General features: G+C 33.3%; 1 protein-coding gene across 2 annotated transcripts; it reads left to right on the top strand.

The window, feature by feature from the left end:
- The first annotated feature begins 359 nt into the window (after window positions 1-359).
- Window positions 360-15,988, top strand: LOC139498130 (monocarboxylate transporter 12-like). 2 transcript variants are annotated; one of them, XM_071286463.1, is made up of 6 exons: window positions 360-635; window positions 7,350-7,486; window positions 8,559-8,702; window positions 10,569-10,715; window positions 13,268-14,422; window positions 15,790-15,988. In XM_071286463.1, exons 2-6 carry the CDS (start codon window positions 7,408-7,410, stop codon window positions 15,894-15,896), a joined length of 1,632 nt encoding a protein of 543 aa, XP_071142564.1. In that variant the 5' UTR covers window positions 360-635; window positions 7,350-7,407; the 3' UTR covers window positions 15,897-15,988. The 2 variants fall into 2 exon arrangements, with proteins under 2 accessions (XP_071142564.1, XP_071142563.1); XM_071286462.1 differs by having other exon boundaries at window positions 391-628; window positions 7,387-7,486.
- The last annotated feature ends 2,084 nt before the right edge of the window (window positions 15,989-18,072 follow it).

Below are 18,072 nucleotides of genomic sequence, written 5' to 3'. Positions count from 1 at the left end.
AATATGGTATCCAAACATACAAAGTCAATACACTTTTCTTGGAAAAGAGATTGGAATCTAAATGGATATGGGTAACTTCTTTGAAATGTTATGCGTTCATTTCTAAGGTCAAATGGTTATAGAAGTAATTATATTAATGGGTCGAACGAGAAAGAAACATATATTATACATGATTTGTGAAAGAAGGAAGTTTAATAACTTTATAGGCGTATACTAGTTTCCGATATAAATAGCATGTACATGTACAGAGAAAGTCAATGCACTACGAAAAACTATTTTTGGCTAATAAAGAATTAATTTAAAGGTGATGTCACGTTAAAACATGAATGCAATTTAGTTCCTTGTCATAGATGTATGTCATACAGTTATAACAGTAGGTTAAAAAAGGTGCAAGCATTATATGTATTGCTCATTCATCAAAATGTTCGAATTTCTAAGAAATATGTGTAACATTTTAACAAATGTTAATACAACGACAGTCTTACATTCGAACAGGTATTTTTGACGAAGGAAATTATTCTATTTTGCATACTATGAAGCAGTAAAGGTGGAACGGTTGTATTTACCTTCTGGGAACTATGCAGCTCTTGTTTTGTGTACCATATTGAAAAGCTGAAGGATGAATAAGGTAACACGTATTTTAATTCTTGATTGTTGCTTTAACCTCATAGTTTACCGGTACTACCATGAAAAAGTTTGTTTACTTGAAGTGTGTTTCAGTTATAAAAGTCAGAAAGTTGCCATTTCATGTGATTTTGACAAGAAATTGTAATGTAAATCTTATCTTAAGTGATAATCGTTTTCCGATTTTATAGAAGTATTAAAAAAAACACGATAATAATCTTTATATCAGACCCAAGTGCATTTATCAACTCTCCAATGACAAATATGAAATTTCTCATTATTTTGAACCTCCTCGCGATCGATGGTCTCGTGAAAGCATGTTTGTCTGGAGTGCGTGAGGTCGTTGTTTCGAATCCTTACCAGGTCAAACCAACTACTTTAAAATTGGAATATCCTACTCCGCGGTCCTGCATTATTTGCATATTATTTGTCGCTAGACGTTAAGCGTTTGTAGCTCCACATTTTCTATTTCACTATAGTCAATTCATCCACTAGGACCGGAAGTGCAGTTATGTTGTAAAAAGTACAATGACAAAAATACTGAAGTCCGAGGAAATTCAAAACGGAAAGTCCCTAATCAAATGGCAAAATCAAAGGCTCAAACACATCAAACGAATGGATAACAACTGTCATATTCCTGACTTGGTACATGCATTTTCTTATGTAAAAAATGGTGGATTAAACCTGGTTTATAAGCGCTAAACATCTCACTTGTATGACAATCGCATCAAATTCCATTATATTGACAACGATATAATATATACATGTATCTCTGGTTTTTTTATTTGTGTATTTATAGTCATGCATGGTCCGTGTAACACTTATCAATTCAAAGTTTTAAAAAGTTTTGAAATTTTAGATTTTTGGAATTTTAAGCAAAGTTTTAAAATATCAAAATTTCAAATTGTGTAAAAGTTTATTAAATATCGAAATTTTAACCAAATTATTAAAATATTAAAATTCTAAATATCGTTTATAAATTTGATAGTTAAGGAATTTGATCAAACGTTTTATACTAAACCTAACGTGCAATTTTGATTATTTCACTTTTTGAAAGTTTGATTTTTTAAATTTTTGATTAAAATATCAAAAATAGAAAAGGGGCGAAAAGATGGTTACCTGTAAACACTGATGTGAACACGGCTCTGATAACAATCATTCTTAGTTATAAATAAATAGCACGAAATATATCAAATCATTTTCAATTACAAAATAAATAATAAAAAGAAGAAGTCGATTTTTTTATGAAACATATTAGACATCACATGGGATAACAGTATCCTGAAATTTTAAGGTTGTGCATCTATCAAAAAAAAAATTAGTTAGACCTATTTAAACCGGTATCAAATAAGTTGATTTAAATCTCTTATATAAAGTCAGCGTTTCAGATAAATAATTCAGAGCTACATGTATTTGGTGTTCCCAGTGCCCAACATTTAGAAGTAACAGTGAAAACTGACCAACGCGCAGAAACCAAATAGTATTATTCGCCTTTTTGACGTTCCTAATGAAGGTAGATCCAGAAAAAGCGCTTCGGTCGCATGCAACTTTAAACGTTTTGTTTTCTTTTTTATCAATTGCATGACGATAATATATTGCCTTTTATGATTTATTTCAGTTCCAAGAAATGATACGGAAGGAATACTTAATGTATAGCGTCGCAATGAACGTTGTGCTAGGCGTGCTTCAGCTGGCCCCTAGACAAAAAAGTGTACTGGTTCAGTGATTATAGACGTCATACTTAACTCCGAAATATAACAATGAACTAAAATTAAAATCATACAAGACTTAAAAGGACAGAGGCTCCTGAATTGGGACAGGCGCACAAATGCGGCGGGGTTAAACATGTTTCGTGAGATCACAGCCCTCCCCTATACCTCTAGCCAATAAAGAAGGAAAAACACGCAGTAATACGAACAGTAAAACGCACTTGAAAAGGAAATACAAGTCCTATGTCAGAATAGGAAACAAAAGAAACTAATCAAAATGACAATGATAAATAATTAACAAAGGACTACTATATATAAGGCTAGCAGTTACTGCCATAAGCCAGCTCCAGACCTCAATTAAACTAATTGAAAGGTTATGTCTTCATTATGCACACTCTCTCCCTGTTGTATTTATTGCTAATTTGTTCCGGAACATTCATGAAATATTTGTCACTGGCAACAAAAAATCGATAATTTAAAATAGGTTGTTTACGTACAAATTACGAAGAAACGTAGGATTCAACTCCCTCGGACAAAGTAGCCCTTATAGATGGATTTGGGTGTGTTTTAACTTCACTTTGGCCAAACACCTCTTCAATTGTTTCGGTTCTTATTTTTCTTGACTTTCAAATTTCAGTTTCAGCGTTCCGTAGGTAAATTCTTTACTTAAAATTCAGCGTTTTACATTGTACTGGTTTATTGAGAGCAACATTGGTGTACGGCCAAAAATGGAAAAATTCATCATGCAGCTGACAGTGTGGCTTCTCTTTACACGCCCCATTCTGACTGGATGTACATGTGTTCTTTTAGTTTGCTCAAAGTCGATTGTCGTACGATAACTTAAAAATGCTCAAACAACAAAATGCAAATACGGAACAATAATATCCCTTAATACAAAAAAAATCCCTTTCCTTTTATTCACTATTTAAAAACAGTGGTTGAATTAGGACCCATAATGGAGCTACGTATATGATAAACAGTCCAAACGTTGTCTATAAGGGAGCAACCATTTAACTTTAAAAGTGGGTGTGATTGTTTTGTCGAAGCGCTAACATGTTTTTAGTTTTTCATCGCTATTAATCAACTTGTCTGGTTCAAAATTTAACACTATAAGGCATGGAGAAAATATTTTATTTTGTCCTCTGCTGGCACAGAATTTTTTATTTTTTTTTTATCAAATTGAGGATCAGATTATTTTAATGTACCATTATCGAAGCCCCTCGTGGTAGTATCAAAGTTAAAAAGAGTGACTATCTATATATTGGATTCCCCAAAGGATTACCATTTATCGCTGATATAAACTTTTGAAAAGAATTTTCAATTTTCAAAATGCCGACACCTACAAATGGATAGATGGCCGCTTAAGGTAGTTCAGCGGCAACAATTACATAAATATGAATGCTAGATGGGCGCTTAATGTAGTACAGCGGCAAATATTACATAAATATGAATGCTCGTGAAAATAATGTTTATGGTATACGTTTATATATGATATGAAAGATTTCAACTTTTACAAAACCAGAGCTATAAGTTGGATATAAACGTTTACTTTATTTGGCCTTTTTAATTTTATTTGACTTTATTTGCCTTTTAACTGAATTTGATTCGAGCGTCACTGATAAGTCTTTTGTAGACGAAACACGCGTCTGGCTAAAAAAAAAATCGGCAAAATTTATATATCCTGGTATCCATCTATGATGAGTTTTTGTAGATACCTTGTAACAGTATCTTGGCTGCAATCTACTAATATTTGATCTTAGTACTTTAAATTTCAGCGTAAATAAGACGTATATATATATATTAAAAACCTCCCACATTGTAGACTAGCACAACCTTAATTGGGACACCATTCATTCAGTATTCCTACCGTACCAAAAAAATATTAACCAAAATCATTGATACAAGTCATTATAATTATGATCGTCATACAACTGATAAAAATGAAAACATAACGTTAAAAGTTACGACCGAAGCGCTTTTTTTGATCGACCTTCTTAGGGAACGCTCAAAGCTAAATATTTAGGGCCAACAACTTACAAAGAACAGATTAAAACGTTAAAGATGATCGTTCATTATGTACATGAATGATATATTCTTTAGCCAACATGATTGCAGAAATAAAGAAGTCGTATTAGATCAGAACAGAAAAATTTAAAATCAAAAGAGATAATACACCGTGTATTGAGCCTTTTTATTGCTTAGAGTTCAGTAGAAAATATGTATACATGCTCAACCTAACCATACTATTTGACCTACTGCGAGTTGTTCAGTTTTTACTGTTACAGTAAATAACTCCTGATTCTCCTAAAATATGGGTGCTAGAAAAACCAGCAAGTAAAATGGCCAATATCAGAGCCGTACGTATGGTTTTGAAATGAATTCTCTTCTTTTGAGAAATATTTATTTTGTCATCCAATTATTCACCGCTTACAACTGTCTCTCTGTGGTTTTATTTCATACATTAACTTTTAAGTAAATGATGTTTTCAATTCATATTGTTCCGTTTCGTTCTGCTTTTATTTCGTTTCGCTTTTTACAGGTACCCCTCTTTTTGCCCCTTTTCTATTTTTGATATTTTAATCAAAAATTTAAGAAATCAAACTTTCAAAAAGTAAAATAATCAAAATTGCACGTAAGGTTTAGTATTTTAAAAGTTTGATCAAATTCCTAAACTATCAAATTTATAAACGATATTTAGAATTTTAATATTTTAATAATTTGGTTAAAATTTCAATATTTCAAAAACTTTTACACAATTTGAAATTTTGATATTTTAAAACTTTGATTAAAATTCCAAAAATCTAAAATTTCGAAACTTTTTAAAACTTTGAATTGATAAGTGTTCAATTGGACCATGCATGTTTCGTTTATAAAATGTCATCACGTGCGTCTAACAAGTTACCGAATTACGATTTAGTTTTAAGCATTATTTCTCGCTCCTGAAAATAAATATAAGTTACAGTACATGGGACAAAATTTAACGAAGAAGTTAAAGTATCGCCTACTGAAATATTCATTTAAAAAAGGAAATAAAAAAAAAATGCTCCCTCGCTCAATTTTTTAACATACTGAATTTAAATCTCCTCCCCTATACCATGGAGTGTTCAATTTAGAAAAGCAAAAAATACTGATCGTGTCGAAAAGTAAAAAAAACTTCGCGCACAGAAGAAAACATTTCTGAATAAGAAAAAAGCCATTTCCCCCTTGCAATTGATTGGTTTCTCCCAAAATAGCAAATGTTGCACTACATGGATTGTATATTGTTGAGAGACTTACGACATTTGAATCCGGTTACTACCAATACACATATTTAGTATTATTAAAATAAAATTAATTTTAAATCTTTAGTTGACTTTAAAACTTATTTAGTCGGGATTAGGATGAATATTTAATTTATAAAGTAACATGAATGTAAAATACTACTTCGGGCTAATATGCATGTAAACAGGAATAAACTACTATAAACGTGGTACAAATGTAAGTATATTTTGAACTAGATAATTTAAAATAAGTGCACTTTATGACGATCTTCATTGGTATGGTAATACCAGAATACTAAGACTTTTTCTGACATTTGGCAACAATTTGACGAGCAACTATATCGATATGTCTTAAGCAAAAGAAAACCGCACATATGTCAAGAAACACATAGATATTGTGCGACAGGTCAAGATGGATGAAGTATAAATATTTTCAATTAGTTTTTATTTAATAAAAAAGGGGGGTACCCTTTTTCTAAAGACGATTTGAACCGAAGCCGAACTCGGCTTATGAAATGATGAATGTCATCAGGGCGTCATGACTTAGATATTCGGATTTAAAGATATATATAAACTGGTTTGAACCATGATATTACCTTTAACGAAATTGAATTGTTAATTACCCATGGGTTGAAGAAATTCTGCTGAATTTGGGCTCAAACGGTAAAAAGTCAGGGTCACAATAGCTATTGATAAACTGTGACTGTGGCAATAGTTTAGTTTCTTGATGTCAACTTTAGAATCACAAGAATAAATATTACGAAATTGGGAAGCTGAAATCATCTCTTTTGTCGTAAAGTTTTGTTTTAAACCGACCATCATTGTCAATTTCTAGATGTACATTGTAAGTCTAGAGATATGAGGCAGACAAACATATATGGACATAAATGTTTGTTACCAGATGATATCTTCTGAAACATACGTCGAACATAAAAAAAAAAATGATGATGCTCATTAGAAGTGAAAAACAAAATCTTTTAATGATTCGTTGCGCCAGTATCGATAAAAGTAAAAAATCACAGTATTTAAAAAAAAAATCTACATGTAGGCAATATCTTTACAGACAATAATATATATCAATATTTATCAATCATGTTGGATAACGTGAAGGGTTGACTAACTAAAGGTACTCACATGGTAAAAAGTTACTGCTACAATTAATGAATTACGATTTCGACATTTGTTTGTTTTTCAATCATTTTACGTGATTTGTCAATTTTACAGACAATATTAACCAAAATAAAACAAAAATTGAATGATTGATCTTTGCTTAACGTCCAGTTGCAAATATTTCAGAACGTGAACAAATTAATAATAAATACAACAGGTACGTCCTTTAAACAAGACAATTTAGAGTCAACGCCCACACTAAAATTCGTACCGATTCGGAAGTACATAATCTGTTTCAATCTACTACAAAACGCACAAATCACAAACAGGCTAATATACATTTGTACTATGCACTATGAAACGCTTGTTATTTTACTTTTAATTTATTTTTGATTTAAAAAAAAAATAAAAAATGATTTATTTAAGAGTTGTGAATCCTTAATGCCTTTTAATGACGCATATCATGCGTATCGAATGGATGCACTGACAATTTAGCACACTTAATATAGTTGTATAACATGTTATTAATATATACTATCTAGTCACTCATCCAGTATAGTAGTATTATATTTTTTTATGAATGAACAGATTATACCCAATGAGATAGCTGACTGAATCATAATAAAATTAGTTCATTATCATGTAGAAGTTCACTCTAAGGTTAATATTTATCCCTCTAATAGATTTGTTACACAAGTTGATATATGATTATGGAGGAAGCTTCAATCTCTATCCCGAGAAGAAGTCAAAAAGATACAGGATGGGCATGGATCATATCGCTCGGTAAGAACAAATGTTTTTTATTTTTATTTCTTTTCGTGGGGAGGTTTTTTTTTTTATTTTCTTTATTTTCGCGAGGGTAGGGGGTCTTGTCTTTTTTATAATGATGATTTTCTTAAGGATTTTTCTAAGATATATTTATACGTTTAATAGGTGCGGGGTACAAGGTACTCACTCAATAAACTTAATTAAAAAAAAACACATTTGCGCTCTCGACATGTTGCTGTTGTTTGATATTATTATTTCATTGATTTGCCTCTGTTTGGACGAGTTTTTAATAAATGTACTTTTATTATTCTGTTCAAAACATTAAAAAAAATGTAAGAAGTTACATGTATATATTTGTTATGAGTACTGTAAGAGATGTTTGGAGTATGTCGATGAGACAGAAAACCAGAGACCAATATACGTTTTTGCGAAACGCGTGCGTATCAGCGGTATGTCGACCTGTCGAGGCGTATCTAACAAGTTGCAAATAATGTTGACAACGACTATAAAGAAATGAGGATTGGAATCGTGTACGCCAGACGGGGATTTTGTTTGCTAAAGACTCAGATTTCTTTTCGCTCGAATCAAAAAAGTTAAAATGCCAACAGCAAAATGTTTTTCAATCAAAATATACATGATCGAAAATTCCAAAATTAAAAACACTTTCTGCCATAACAAAACGTTACCATTGGCAATGCTCACGACTTACATGTACGTTCAGCAGCAGCTTAAATAGCAAAATGTACAAACGAACGATTACGACTAAAATCAATTACAGGAAAGGCGCTTGATTCTCATCCTAACAGAACATTATATAACTATCGAATTCCTAAAAAAAAAATAACAAGTAAACTCAACAGTATCAAAGAGATGCTTGCTACGTTTTATCAGTATCTAAAAGCAAGCTCAAAGATCGTGTATAAAACCTACCGATATGCCATCTTGCTGTTCAACACTATACAAGAATATACCTAACAAAATAAATTCGTCGTGGTCATCGTCGTTACATGTATAATGATCATCATCGTCTTTTTCATCTGTTTAAAAATATTTAACAGTTTAATCTAATGGTAGGATCTTATTTTAGGAACGACGTTACACGTCTTTATTCTTATCGGTACAGCAAAATCATTTGGGTTATTTTTTGTCGAATTTCTATGGTTCTACGACACCAACTCCTCCATTTTGTCCGGAATGCTGGCTGCACAAACACTTACAGTAAGCTTGTCATGTAAGTATGCATACTGTAGTTGTGTTTTAATAGAGCATCCATTTACTTTAAGGGTATGATATTCTGTCAGAGTCAGAAAAAAAAACAAACTTCGACGCCGTCAATCAAATTTTTTTTAAAATTAACACTATAAGGTAACTGGAAAATCTGGATTAAGAATTTGCTTAACCACAATATTTTTGTCACCAAATTCAGGATCAGAATTTTTTTGGGGGGGATAAAACCATCCCCCCTTTTGGAGTTACAAAATGTATATCGTCGTTCTCTAATTATTTATAAACAAGCATTGTATAGTTAATTTCAATACCTAACTCAATGGGTAATTAGTCTAAATCCCTCATCTCATTCAACCTGACCTCAGAATATGTGGTCACGTGCTCGCCTGGAGTACTGGAGAACGTCGGTGTGATCCCTTACCGGGTCAAACCGATGACTTAAAAATGATTGTACTGCTACTATGTTAAGCAAGCAGGAGTAAGAAGAAAGACTGGTCGGCTCGGAGACGGAATAGTGTGTTCGGATAGGTTGACTAGTCTTCTCTGCGAATTAGAACATTAAAAGATCCGGCTCAGATCATTAGGGTACAAAGTCGGCTCTTAATTCAAACTTCACATTGAAGATGTTCTCGTCTTGAATATGCTTTCAATTTGCCACAGGACGTTTAACAGACATCGAGCATCCCTCTTAGTGCAAAAGTATAAATCGGGATATTACTACGCGATACGAATTCTTATTTTTAGTGCACAAATATGAAAACAAGAACTATCTTTAAAAAAGGGATATCTTTTTTAAAGATAGTTCTTGTTTTCATATTTGTGCACTAAAAATAAGAATTCGTATCTCTTTTTTAAAGATAGTTCTTGTTTTCATATTTGTGCACTAAAAATAAGAATTCGTATCGCGTAGACGTATTTAAATTTGAGTATATGTTTAAAACTATCATTTCGATAACCTTCAGAAGCACACAGATACCATTTAAATAACGTTTTCTCTGTTTGTGTTCAGTATTCTCGGTCCTCGTATCTTTCTGTTTACATTCACCAAAACCCCGCGGAAATCTCACATGCGTAGGTGAGTTCTAAAAGTCATGTACGTTCGTACAACAAAGTTTACATTAAAAATTATATAATGGTCCCGAATAAACAGCTGTCACTGATGCAAAGAGTTATTGGAGAAACAATTATTTTAATAAAAATATAAATCTTTGTAAGATCTAGTTCAATACAGTTTTTCACTTGCTTTCCATCACGATATAATTAACGAGACGTTTTTTCAAACACAACCAAATCACCCACCATGACAGCATTTTGTCCAATCACAGAAAGGATTTTCGAGCATGCGTATTCTGTTGCCATAGTTAAGCGTCCTTAAGTTCAAAGGGCACAAACCGAAACTATACCGACTACGTCGGAAAAAAAGTATTACGTTGTTTCTATGGGTATACATATTGATCCATACTGTACCGTATCTTGTGTTAAAGTATTATACATGGACAAACTATCATACTTTGTTTAAAATAAACATACAGTAAGAAACAGACAGTCTCAACCAATGTGTCTTTATAAAGTGTCAAGCTCTGAATTGTCTGTAAAACTTGTTAATAGAGACAATCAAAATTCGGCCTATTAACAAAAAAAAAAAAAAAAGAAAACAAAAAACACCACCACAACATTAAGATATAATAGCATGAGACAACCACTGTTAATGTTCTTGGCTAGTTGGACAGAAACAAATATGTTGCGGGTTTAAACTTGGATTTATTTACATCTTTATCGTCCTTTATTTTTTAAATTTATATCCATAAGATTGCAAATACATGTTATAAATCAACCAGAATGCAACAATATCGCATTTTTTTCGTTTCAGCATTGTTTGTGTTAAATATTGGTTCTAAACTTCTAGGAAACCGGAAGTTGATAATAATTGGAGGTTTTATATCTTTCTCGGGATACCTGCTGAGTGCTTTCTCTCCAAACATTGGAATATTGGTGTTGTCACAAAGCGTACTATATGGTAAATGATCTGTATACATAATTGATAATATTAAATCAGAAAAGTCTTAGGAACTGAAAAAAGATAAAAACAAGTTTTTCTGGCATTTACCTGTGCACTTTATTGTGGGAGCTCGTGTCATCATAAATGTTACTTTTAATTTTGAAATGAAGGTCAGTCTCAGAATTACCCGAGATTGCAGTTGGACAATCAATTCAATGCATCATAATGAAGCATACATGCGATGTAATAATTGTAAATGAATGTCCAGTGGAAAATATTTCATTTCAATATAAGAAGATGTGGTATGATTGCAATGAGACATCTCTCCACAAGATACTAGAGACTATATCACACAGAAAATTAACAACTATGGGTCACGGCACGGCCCATAACAACAAGCAAGGCTCAGACTACAAAGTCAGCTATCAGGGGCGTAGCTAGGTATTCATTCAACTGTAGGCATCAATCGGCAGGGGGTCTGGCGGCCGCTTAAGGCCCCAGCAGTTCCAGGGCAGAGGCCTGGTAGGGGGTTCAGTGGGGCTTGCCCCCCTGACGGAAAACGGTTTTCAGCATTTTAGCTGCAAAATTTAATGTACAAAAATATTAAATTTACTGGTTATTTAATCAGGATAATTATTATATACATGATGAAAAGTTAAAAGAATTATGAATAATGTACCATAACATCCTACTGGTGAATTAAAAAACCCAGTACAATCTGTAATATAAAAAAAAATATTTACAATATGCATTACCCAGCGTAGATCAGCGTATCATAATTAAGCAGTACACCCTGTTTGGTATTATCATATCTATTCCGTTTTGATTGATATATATGTTCACTTAATTAATAGTACATATTGACGATCCTACATTTAAAAAAAATAGGCACGTAAACAATGATACTACTATAATAGAACTATCATTTTGGCTAGACATCAACCATCAATCTTTTGAATCTTACACCTTCACCCTAGCCACACAAACGGATACAGACATAGTCGATGCCTAACAAAATTCAAGAAATTCGTATTTCTTTATATATCCCCTTCTGTAAAATCCCTACCTGCTTAGGAATTTTGAATAATTGTGGCCAGTACAAGCAGATTTGAGAGTACTAAAATTTACTGGAAGCCAGTTGATTGATTGATTTTTTACATCCAGTGTCAAATATTTATGCAAGTTCAGGACCGTTGAAATTTTTTTTTACAATAAATACAACTTGGAGCTAGGTCCTGTAATAGGTGTCGTCCAGGACGAAGGTCTAGAAATTTAAAAATACCATGCATTGGAAAATGAGGGATTATTGGATAGGAGCATAAAATTTGCCTTTCAGTAGACCAACTACGATCTCCTCAAAGAGTTTCATTCTCTCTACAACTAGGCATCAGATTTAATGTTCCCATTCTGACCAGGCGTGACTGCGTATTAATACATCCTCCACAGCCAAACGGACGACCAACATTGGCAAGTCGGGTGAAGACAAAGTGGAAAGCTATTTGAAAACTAACAACAACTAATTAAAAAACTTGTGTGTCTAAGTTGAGGTTCATTCAAGTTTTTGTTGATAGAGGTGAAATGATATGAGCAAAGTTCTAGTTTTAATATAGTTTCTATATAAGGTAAAATCGTAAAAACATTCAATTCTATCCAATGTTCCATTCACTAAGTACGAGAGACTAGTGTACACATGACAATCGATAATTTAAGAGTTTTGACAACTTCACCGGCTTTCATCTACAGATAACGTTGTTTATTAATTTTTTTTTTTGATAAAAAAAAATTATTGTGAAAAAATTATGTGTAGGCACGTGCCTAAAGTGCCTAACGGCAGCTACGCCCCTGGCTATAATGTAAACCCCGAAATGAAAAATGTAGAACTTTATAAACTGTTCAACATGAAAACTAACGGTCTAATGTATGTACATAAAATGAACAAAAAATCAGACATGTTACACAGCAACAAACGACAACCGCTGAATTACAGGATCCTGGGCTGGGACAGGTGCATGCATTATGTTGCTGGGTTTATATAGTTTGTTATCGCCAAACCCTCCCCGTCAACATGGACTACATATGGACACACTATGTAAAGTAATAAAAGAATAACAAACATGAAAACAAAAGACTACAAGCACTACAGACTCCGGACAGGAATGAATTGAATGGGGCATGGTTTAACTACATGTGTAATGTGACGACGCCAACATTCGCCCTAACCTGAAATAGCGATGAAACAGTACAACATAAGAACAAACCATGAAACTCAGTTGAAAAGGCTTAACTCATCACCTGGATAAAATAGAAATACATCTAACCAAAAAATACGTGGCAGGGTACTTGCACATCCACACAACACAAAAACACTGAAGTATAGATCTGAGAGTTATCATGCATGATCAAAATTTTAAAAAAAAACATGCAGTAAAACCAAATACATTTTAAATATGGCCTCATCAAATTGTTTTTGAGTACCACATAAAAAATATTAAAAATCTAATAATCAAATAATGAAGATATAAAATGATTGACACATTTTCATTTTTTAAACATTTGAATAAATATTTCAGGTGTTGGATGCGCATGCACAACAGGACCAGTATTTGTTGTACTGAATACCTACTTTGAGAAACATCTTGGTTTTGCTAATAGTTTTGCCTACGTGGGAGGGAGTGTAGGAAGTCTTGTTTGGCCTGTGATTCTAAGGAAACTTTTAGATAATTATGGTTTACAAGGAGCTTTGTTATTGGTTTCTGCTCTCATTTTAAACAATGTTATTGTTGGATCTTTGATGCGTCCCTTTTTGTCGGAATCTGTAGTTGAAAAGGAGGCTGACGATCCTGAAAGCGAGGCGGACGTGTTGATAATGGAAAGGAATCTGTTAAAAGACGAAATTTCCGTTTCAGTTGATAATGTTTCTGGATACTTTTCCCGACAAAAATATCAGAATAAGGACCAAGAGCTTTTTATGAACCTGACTGATAAAAGTGTAGACATAAAAAGAAGCCTTTCATACAACTTCTTTTTGGATAAAAAAGAAAATGAAAAGAATAAATTCAAAGTACCAGAAAAATCAGACTATTTGGTCGAGCGTTTTACAGGTAGCAACATTAACATTGATGGTAGTATGGGAACACCAGAGACATTTTGGACAACACACAAGTGTAGTGTGAGATCTTTACCACAAGATACATCAGAGGAAAGATCTATTGAAAGCAAAGAAAGCAAGTCGTCTGAATTTTGTTTCAACCAATACATCATAGATATGACAGTTCTTCGGAATCGAAAATTACAGCTATTTCTGATTGTGGCATTTTTCTCATTTTGCGGAAGCGGTATGATTATAACATTCATTCCAGCTTTTGCTAGAGATAATGGTATCTCTAACGATAAAATAACAATTTTAATTACAATAATTGGTGGGTGTGATCTTTTTGCAAGATTTACATTAGCTTGGATAACCGATTCACAAAAAATAAGACGCCACCATATAATGGGATTTTGTTTAGGAATAACTGGTGTTGCTTCCATGTTAAACCCGTTATACACAAGTTTTTCAGCTTTTATAGGATATTCTGTTATTTATGGACTGTTTGGGAGCATTTATTTCTCTATGTCAATTCTTGTACTCAGGGACTGTGTAGGTGCCGAAAATATTTCAGCGGCTTTATCTCTGATGATTACAATTCATGGTTTGTCATCTGTTATAATTGCACCGTCTGTTGGTAAGTACATATAGTCTAACATTGTATGAGAAGAGTAGTAAATCTCAGTCTGATTAATTGATTGATTGCTGTTTAACGCTACTTTCAGCACTTTCAGCTTTATTGTGTTTTTCACATTTCAGTGGTGGACGTAGCCGGAGTGCCCGACCGACCACCGACAAGGACACTAGAAACTCTAGTCAATTGAGATTGAAGTCGAAAGCACCTGGTAGATCGCTATATGAAAAAAAACATACAGGAAAATAAACCACAACAACAAAAAACAGTGGTTCAGGTTACATATTTTTTTCAATTCATATCTGTATTGCCATAAAACTACATAATATTATTAATAGTATGTGACATAACACATAGCAAAATGAAAATAAGCTATAAATTACAAAGAATTCTGTATATGAAATCAACATAAATGTATACTCCGTTGCAATAACTGTATAATAATAATGTTAGTGTATATGTACTACATGTAAACAAACATCATCGTGTCGCCTATTGACATGATCTGTTATTTGCAATGATATTTTTTTTCAATTCCCATCAATTTTCTCTGAACAACAGCCAAAATGTAGTTCATATGCCCTAAAATGTCAAGGTTTCGCTTACTATTGATGCACGTGCACCTGTTTCTTTGTCTAGTACCGAGGTCATATTCCAATACGGAATTAGTTTTCATTATGTGATTTATTAGATATAGGAAGATGTGGTATGAGTGCCAATGAGACAACTCTCCATTCAAGTCACAATTTATAAAATTAAACCAATATAGGTCAAAGTACGACCTTCAACACGGAGCTTTGGGTCACACAGAAAAACAAGCTTTAGTGTATGTTATAGGGTAGAAATGTAGTCACATGAATGTGTTCCGCCCTATGAACAATCGCCTGAATTTGCCCTGGCACGTGATGTTAATTGTATGTTTTAGGGATAAAAAATAAATAGTCACATGAACTTGCCCCGTCAAATGCTTTTATTGTACATTTTTATTTGTAAAAAGACGCACACGAACTTGTAATGTCCAGTGATAATATCAAAACTAAGGGGGTGCCCGCTTGTGTGGTCAGAGAGCTACAATTTTGATTTTAATGAGGAGGAGGGGCTAGGATGAAACAAAAAAACAGGACAGGAGTTTTGAGTGATAAAAAGGGTAGGATATAACTTTGAAAACAATATTTTCGTTGTCTAGATTTTTTGATTATTTGGAGGTGGGGATTAAAGAAAGTATATCGTAGAAACATTTGTCTCTCTTCAGAACTGAACAATTGGGGGGGGGGGGGGGGGGGGGGGGGGGGGTTGTCCGATGTCGCATTACCATAATAGTGTATTTTTGTAAAATTCAAACTAATCAACATTTCATTTGTTTTTTTCAGGTTTTATCCGTGATACAACTGGTTCATATGCCGGGTCTTTTTTTCTAATGGGTTCCGGTCTGATTCTGGGATCTGTTGGTATATTCTGTCAGCCATTAGTCAAGTAAAGACACAAAAATTACTAGATAAGACATGTTATAATGTTATGATAATGTTACTGGTGTCTGTCACGTTATTGGTATAAATATGTAAAAGTGAATCTTTATTCTTATATTATAGAGTTTGTACGAACAGGAGTAACATGACGGGTGCCATAGTTGACCCGGTTTTGCCTATCCTTCCTAAGCAACTGATATCACCCCCGGTGTTTTTACTTGAGGGAGGGGGGATTCGTGTAGCTCTTTTATTTGCTATGTAGTGTTTTATGAAGATTGCTTTTGCGCAATGGCGATGTCAGTTTGTCTTCGGTGTCTCGGGTTAAATATCCCTTTTAATATTTCTATATGCAAATACATTTTAACAGTAACATGTACTGTAAAAACACTCTAAGTCTCGCGTTTATGAACCAGTTGTAGGTGGTGCGATGTTTATATAAACGAACGATATGAATGCAGAATGAGTTCTACATTACGGACATAGCAAAGTACACGCTGTCCATGTTAATTAATGCAGGCTCATACGATTCGTTGACTGTTTCGTAACATTTTACCTACATATGAACGAACTGTATTCACATCAAATAAAAAAAAAATGTTGTTATCACGCGATGAATTCTCTTACCTAACCGCGCTTACAGGTGCACATTACTTTTTATATCTGTAAACTATTACGTATACATAACGAAAAGAATATAAGTTAAGCATAATGCAGTTAGTGTCTGGGAATATTTATATCACGCACTGAATGTGTATTACATAACTGAGGTAACAAGTACATGTACATGACTTTTTTTCAATACAAATCATTTCACGATTCATGAATTATTAAACAACGAAGAAAAGCGATATCAGTATATCACCATGCAGACTTTTCGAATCAAAGAAGATATGGAGCATTTGGCAAAGCGACAGCAACAAAACAACATGTGGTCAGTAAAAATTCGAGCATGATAGTCCTACTCAGACTCGATATTCAACCAATCAACAAACTTGAATGGTTGTTTCGAGTAAAACATTTATACTCAAAGAACCCAGAAGCAGACTAAAACACTTTAATATTTTGTTCCTTGCTGAATCCTTAAGATAAGAAATAATAATACATTGTGCCTGTCCCATGGCAGGAACCTGTAATTTAGTGGATACCGTTTATAGCCGTTTTTTAAATAGTTTTTCGTTTTTTGCCTTGATAAAAAAAAGTGAAAGTGTGAACTAATGCTCACTGACGATACTCCCGCCCAATACTTTACGGTAAACAGGAAGTTGTCGAGGGATAAATCTGAAAATTCATCACACGGTATAGCTAACTGATATAAACCATGAAACCAAATTTTAGAATTCCTTGTATTGTAGTTCCTGAGAAAAATGTGACGAAAATGTTCAATCTGGATGTCATGTGTTAAATGATGTAAGTGTCCGGTAAACAGGAAGTTGTTGAGTGATGAATCTGAAAACATTCACACAGTATAGCTGACATTTATAAACCATGAAACCAAATTTCAGAAATTCCCACGAAAAATATTAATGGGACGGAAGGACGGACGGACTGACAGACAGAGGTAAAACAGTATACCCCCACTTTGAAGTAATAGTATCTGACTTTCAGTTCTTTACTTATATACTTTGGTGCCACTTTTTGAAAGTGGAAGTATATTATAACGTTTGTTCTCATGTTGTTGCACCACTACACTAGTTTCGGGGCGGGGGGAAGGGGGGAGGGGTGTGACGCCATGTTAATCCCTACAGCAATCGTATGTGCCTATAACAAGTCAGGAGCATGTAGTTAAATGATCTCATTGTTTAATATTTGTCTATCGTCTTTGATTTTTCGTATTTACTTAATATATTTTCTGAAATTATGCCGTTTTTCAGTTCTTTGTCAATCGAATTGTTTTATATATTTCATTTTGGTGACTTTAATAGCCGGATGTATTTCTCTTCTTTTTGACGGCCGAATGGTTGTCGAACATTGCTTACATCTACTTCATTTGAACTTAGACAGATTTTATTGTTCAGAATGTCAAATGAATTAGACACAAGTTTTTTCAACTTAGTAACGTCTTCTCCAAAAATTTTCAGATGTTTACTTATTGGCAATCATACCTTTTCTCCCTTTCTTGCAAGGAACTATTTTAGACTGCACTTCTAGAGGTAACGGATTTATACATGGATAAAGCATGAAATTATC

Source organism: Mytilus edulis, chromosome 12 (genome assembly GCF_963676685.1).
Source record: "Mytilus edulis chromosome 12, xbMytEdul2.2, whole genome shotgun sequence".
In the NCBI taxonomy this organism is placed as follows: Eukaryota; Metazoa; Mollusca; class Bivalvia; order Mytilida; family Mytilidae; genus Mytilus; species Mytilus edulis.
This window is presented reverse-complemented; position numbering and strand designations above follow the sequence as displayed.